This window comes from Buceros rhinoceros, unplaced genomic scaffold, assembly GCF_000710305.1.
Source record: "Buceros rhinoceros silvestris isolate BGI_N320 unplaced genomic scaffold, ASM71030v1 scaffold25188, whole genome shotgun sequence".
NCBI lineage: Eukaryota > Metazoa > Chordata > Aves > Bucerotiformes > Bucerotidae > Buceros > Buceros rhinoceros.
In genome coordinates, this window is record NW_010425615.1 from 8,249 (window position 1) to 14,797 (window position 6,549).

A 6,549-nucleotide genomic window follows, 5' to 3' on the forward strand; every position below is an offset into this window, starting at 1 on the left:
TGCAATGGAGAGGGCTATGTAGCTCCTTCCTCTTCCCTTGCACCAGCCCTGGCATTCACCTGGTTCCAAGATGTAGCAGAAACATATCCTGAGTAGAAAATGATGGGTTTTTCTCTCTAAACTAGCTCTACTGCGGGGCAGGTGAGTGCCTGGGCTGGCATGAGGGAGGAGGAAGGTATGGTGGAGGGTGAAGGGAGGTGTGTCCCTTCCAGAAGCAGTGATGCTTAACTGCACCATAAAATCAGAACCTGTATTCATCTTCAGCTGACTGCAGAGGAGCTGCGTGGAAACTACGCCAGCTGGGATATGGCCCCAATTCATGGGAATGTTGTGTAAGGTAAAGCACATTGGAAGAGAAAGCCTGGTGGTTTATTACTGAATGGAACCGCAGACTGTTGTGTGCCTACGTCAGCACTGCTCCCTGCTAGGCTGACCATGCTCAAATGAGTGTCAGGGGATTCTGCTGCAGCAGCTTTGTCGCTTTAATTATATCTTCAGATGCCATGGAAGATGTTGGGATGTGTCTGGTTCTTGTCCTGTCTTCCCCCCCTCCCCCCCGCTAAATTCTGTGTTTACAAGGGAGATGGGATCAGATGAGCCCACAGCTCTTGCTCTGAAGTCAGCAGCTGCTCCGCTGTAGGCATCTGTGGGAGAGATTTCACTTTTAGCGTGATTGTAAAGTTCTGGAAGACTCAGGATTTCTGGCACTAAACTGAACTAAACAAAGTCCTGTTCAAACACGTTAGCAGAAAAAACATCCTTATGCTTGTTCTCAAGATACAAGCTCCAAAAGTAATTCCCTAACTTCTAACTTCTCTGATTCAAATTTCTGTGATAAATTCTTTCCATGTACTTACCCTTTCATACTTAGGACTCTCTATAGTTTAACGTTTCAAACAGGTAAAAGCAACTAAATGTGTGGTGTTGGATTATTTTTTTATTTTTTAGAATTAGTCCCAGCATCGTGACTTTTCCATCATGTCAGAACCCATCACTCTCAATGTTGGAGGAAAACTCTATACCACCTCTCTGTCCACCCTGACCAGCTTTCCAGACTCCATGCTGGGGGCCATGTTTAGTGGGAAGATCCCGACCAAGAAGGACAGACAAGGCAACTGCTTCATTGACAGAGATGGCAAAATCTTCCGCTATATCCTGAACTTCTTACGAACTTCTCACTTGGACCTCCCCGAAGACTTTCAGGAAATGGGCTTACTTCGCCGGGAGGTAGATTTTTATCAGATTCAGCCACTGATTGAGGCCTTGCAGGAGAAGGAGGTGGAGCTTTCTAAAGCGGAGAAGAATGCCATGCTCAACATCACCCTCGATCAGAAGACGCAGACTGTTCACTTCACTGTCCGAGAAGCACCCCAGATCTACAGCCTGTCTTCCTCCAACATGGAGGTGTTCAGTGCTAATATTTTCTCCACATCATGCCTGTTCCTGAAGCTTCTTGGTTCCAAACTTTACTATTGCTTCAACGGAAACTTCTCTTCAATATCCAGCTACCTGCAGGACCCCAACCACCTGACTTTGGATTGGGTTGCAAGTGTGGAAGGCCTTCCTGAAGAGGAGTACACCAGGCAGAACTTAAAGAGACTCTGGGTGGTGCCAGATAATAAGCAAATCAATAGTTTCCAGGTGTTTGTGGAAGAAGTGCTAAAAATAGCCATGAGCGATGGTTTCTGCATAGATTCTTCTCATCCACATACTTCAGACTTCATGAATAATAAGATTATTCGCCTAATTCGGTACAAGTAGGAATGACTGTTTATTATGGTGCCAGCATGGAGATAACACAGGTTAAGTGTTTCCCTTTAAAACACACTTACAGCCTAATACAGAATCTTGCTTATCTGGATTTAGAGTCACTAACGAGGGGATGATTTTCCTTTAATGTATTTACCAATATGTCCATATTCTAGACAGAAGGAATATTGTCTAGCATCTGAATTAAGGACTGGTTCTGGCTCTGCTTCCACCTCTGACCTGCTGTACAATTGTGGGGAAAATCACTTAACTTCTGTCCTTCCTACATTTTCCAGTTGGAAAATCGGAGTGATCCTTACTTGCAAGGGGATGTGAGGGCTCAGTAATCAAGGTTTGGATGATGTCTGGAGAACAGACGCTCCAAAAGATGCCATGGAGCTGCCTTGCTCTGGGGGCACATTTTCTAAGTCTTGCCATGCCTTGCTGTGCAGAGCATCCAAGCGGCTTGGTTGGATCCGCAGAGAAGCCTCCCCACATGCACATCCTCATTCTAGCTGTAAATGATGGTTCAGACTGCAGATGATGAAGGGATCCCATCTCTTTGGGTTCAGCGAAGGACTTCTATCACCATCTGAAGGTGGCTTCGTTTTTTTTCTGAAAATTGCGAGGAAGGCTCTGCTCTCTTCTGCTTTCAGGGAAGCTGAGTTTGAATGATGCGACTGGAATGACCAAGGAAGCCATAGCAGAGAGAATGGTGTTCTTACAAACTGAGAAGACTCAGGCTGGTGGGGGAACTTCGCTTTGGATGCTCTTAAACCTTTTCTTTTACATTCCAAAGGCATCCAAGACAACTAATTGTTTTCTTTCTCTTACAATGTTACATTGCCTGGAGGATGCTGCTGAGATGGAGACAGACTTGGGGGCAGAGACTCCCTAGTATCTTCTGAATGTTTGAGCCTCTTCTGCCTGGACGTGGCCTTCTTTTGGGCATGTCTCCCGTCAACAGTGACTGGAGCGCATGGGATGCTCTCTGGGTAGGATGGATTCAATCTGCAAAGACAACATTCCCATCAGGTTACACCTAGCATTTTTCATCACAAAACCTCACTTTTCCTATCCTGGAACATTGAGCCATTTGGTTTTTACATCCTCCTGAAATGGGCAGGGCACTAAGCCGGCATTTTACCCACCTACTTGGCTTCGGTGTCAGATTGTCAGAGATAAGGCAATGGGAAACCAGAGGTGATGATGATGGTCAAGCTCTTTTCTACACACCGGTCTGTGCTATAATGAAGATCACAGTCCACTAACTGCATGTTAGGTCTAAACATGACTTATGCCACATTCAAGGTGATTCCTTCTCAGCTAATAAGTTTAAAGGTACCTTAGCTCTTTCCCCAACCAGATTGCTACGTGTGCATGACAGACCCACTGGAACGTTTCCCGTTATCTCTCCTGAGGTAGAAGAGAAAACACAATAACCAAGTTTTGCATTTAAAATTTTAGTGCTTCCAAAAGCTCTTGGCACAGGGCTGCAAATCTCAGCATTGCTCACATTCTTGTGTCCCTAAGTAACTGATCTGTCCTTACAATAAGCTGACCTGTGAGCGAGCACGAAGAAGCGTTCTGTTACTGTTGTAAAAAACAGTGAGATAACTGTATTTCCCCTGTCCCAAGCTGTGACTGCATGAAATGGGCACACTGACGGTTCTGCAGCTACGGGCAGCCTGCTACAAACCACTGGTCTTGGCTGACTTGGTGCTAAACCAGCATGATGTATGTGGGACCATGTGGTTAGGAAGCACTTACTGGGCTTGAAGCCCTCAGAAGCATTAAACCTGGCAAGTGTTGTGAATTTTGAGGATTGTAAACAAGATTTTGTGGCCAAATTCCAGCTTGAGTGACCATATTCTTCTAGTTTTGTTGCATTAGGAAGAACTCTTGCCAAATTACGAAGTGGGAGAAATCTGTTCCTGACAAAGCACAGCAACTCCTGTGTGAATCTTATTTCTGACATGAGTTTGCCAGTCAGTTGGACATTCACAGTGATGATCTATGCAGGCAATACGATTATGGTCTGTAAAATACCATTTGTGAACCCTCTTTCATCAAATCTGTGCCTTGAGACAGATAGGCCTTTGCTGAGTTTATGACAGAGCTTTTGGGGACTGTTGTCAGTATTTCTTTTTAACCAACACCCTTGAGAGAAGATTTTAAATTATCTCTAACAAGAGTTCTTGTATGTCAGGACTAAAATAATACTCGCCTGTAGTAATTTGTTTCCTGTCAGCTTGAGCTTATCCACATGTAAGAGCAGTGGGTTTACATTCCATTTGGAAGGGGCGGGGAGGGGAGAGTCTGATCTACACCCTTTAGAGCTCCAGATGGGTGCTGCTCCATTCCATTTCAGCAAAATAAAAATATTCCCTGGGAGCGTTGAATCATTACTGCATGTTCTGGGGAAAGGTGAGTAAGAGGAGTCTGTAAAAGCACTAGGCATGGCTTAACCCAGAGCATTAAATCCTCCCGTTTGCTCCCACTCCCCTTTCTTTGGACTGTAGAAGCACTCACACTAAAAGCAGTTACAGTTTCTTTAAACAAGAAATGACAAGTGCCCGGCCTGGCCTTAGCAGTGACTGCGGTGATTCTGCTGACATGGAAATACAGGTTTCAAGCCCCACAGACTGAGGAGGGAACTGAACCCAGGCCTTCTCCTGGGGTGCTTTAACCCATCAGTCTATTATGCAGAAGTTGAATACATATTTGACTCCCTGAACTAAAGCAGGCAAAGGTACGACCACAAATCTCTGTCATTTGTCAGTACGCAGAGAGATGCAAAACCTCTGTCTTCCATATGCAGAGATGCAAAATTTCGAACAGGTATAAAAACATGAGTGAAGACAGGAGGAATAGAAAAGCTCAAGATACCTCCAAACTGCTAAGCAGAATAAACACCTTTAAGCATGAGGCACTATTTAGGATGCCGCAGTCATTTCGCTTGCTAACCGAGCTCGTGAATTAAGTGGTAAGAGAATCACTTGGACTGCAGACAAACAGATGTTCCACAAACGCAGCTGCTATTTCAAACTACTCACTAAGCTGCGGTTATAGCTGCTCCCTTGTCTTGCAGCCTGTGAGTTATGTTGCAATGATGGTTTTTAGGAATATTCTCTCTCCAAAACACTTGTTCCCATTTTCTCTAGGTAACTGGCTTTTGGTTCCCTTCTTTTTCTGAGCCCTAGAGGTGCAGCTTGCAATTTACCCGTCGACAGCACTGATGATTCTTCTCAAGACCTCTCCTGCATTAAAGAGACAAAAAATCATTATGTGATATGTGGCAGTGGGGTCCAGAAAGACTCTCTCCCGATGTGTTTTTAGGCTTCATACCTCTTAAATATATAACAGTGTCCAGTTAGAATGAAGGGACTGGAACCATACATAAATATTAATTCATCTTTGGATCATGCAGCAGTTGGTGGGAGGAGTCTTTGTTGCTGCAGGCAATGGTAGGGAATAAAAGAAATAGCTGTAAGAAGTTAGACCCGAAAGAATTCACAAGAAACCCAGGATTTGGGGAGAGAATAAAGAATCTTGATATGTTCAGGAAAAAAAAAATAAAGATAACAACAGTGACAAAGATTTTGCTGCAGAAGGAGGCTGCAATGAGAGCGACTCTGGTCCTCTCCGGATCTTGGTGGTGCCAGGAGTGATGTTAGGAACCTGTCAGGAGCAGGCACTGCTGCAGTTACCGTATTTTAACCGGGTTGCTGAGTATAAATTGCTCCTTGAGTTCAGTGGCAGTAAACACTCGCAGTCGGTCAGATTTATTCCCACCCGAGGAAAGGCTGGGGGGGTCCATGTATTAGGTTGGCGGGAGCGATAAACATTGCCTTCAGCCACCGACTGGGAAAATAAATCTTCTGATACTTCACAGATCAATGGAGAAGTTATGAAGAGGATCCTTTGGGGAGTTTCATTTCAACTCCAGCCCTCTGAACTCAGTGCCACTGCTCAGAATTTCAGTGTATTTTGAAATGTTTAACTGCCGTTGATCAGAATTTGGACCCCAGTTCCCTAAAAGCCATGCTCGTGCATGGATACTCTGGGCAGCGCGAAAAGATGGGGTTATTTCTTACCACTGTCACAGAGAGCCTGGGGGGCTATCGCGGTGAAAAACCTGGTCGCGTTTTCTGCCTGTAACTCTTCTGAGAACTGCTGCTAATACGTAGAGAACACTAAATAAAATGTGAACGAAGCAGGAGATGCTCTGCCTGACACACATTTCTTGAGGAGAGGGTACGTGGGAGCGCTTGCAGCACCTGGAGCTTTTCCTCTCTCTCAGGGTTTTACCCAGTGCGTCATCACAAGGCTCAGCTGGACATCCCCATGGCTGAGAACTTTCAGAAGTTCCCCCAAAGTCAGTGCAGTTGTAGACTCAGTGCCGGGTCCAGCTCTGGGCTCCTCAGCCCAGCAGAGCCAGGGAGCTGCTGGAGCGGGGCCACAGGAGGCCCCAGCAATGCTGGCAGGGTGGAAGCCCTCTGCTGGGAGGCCAGGGGAGAGAGTTGGGGGTGTTGAGGCTGGAGCAGAGAAGGCTGCGGGGAGACCTTAGTGCGGCCTGTGAGTGCTGCCAGGGGCCTCTGAGAAAGCTGGGGAGGGGCTTTGGATCAGGGGCTGTTGGGACAGGACAAGGGGTGATGGGTTCAACTGGAAGAGGGAGATTGAGACCAGAGAGAAGGGAGAGATGTTTGACGCTGAGGTTGGGGAGACCCTGGCCCAGGTTGCCCAGAGAGGTGGGAGAAGCCCCATGGCTGGCCCCATGTCAGGTCAGGTTGTCCCTTG

At 46.2% G+C, this 6,549-nt stretch overlaps 1 protein-coding gene across 1 annotated transcript; it reads left to right on the forward strand.

Moving 5' to 3' along the window:
* Positions 1-978: 978 nt before the first annotated feature.
* On the forward strand, positions 979-1,761 carry KCTD21 (potassium channel tetramerization domain containing 21). The gene has a single exon (XM_010141220.1). The coding sequence runs from the start codon at positions 979-981 to the stop codon at positions 1,759-1,761; it is 783 nt and encodes a 260-aa protein (XP_010139522.1).
* The last annotated feature ends 4,788 nt before the right edge of the window (positions 1,762-6,549 follow it).

Bases quoted from the DNA above. Each gene is read 5' to 3' on its own strand.
- KCTD21 (XM_010141220.1), top strand. From the start codon at position 979: ATGTCAGAACCCATCACTCTCAATGTTGGAGGAAAACTCTATACCACC.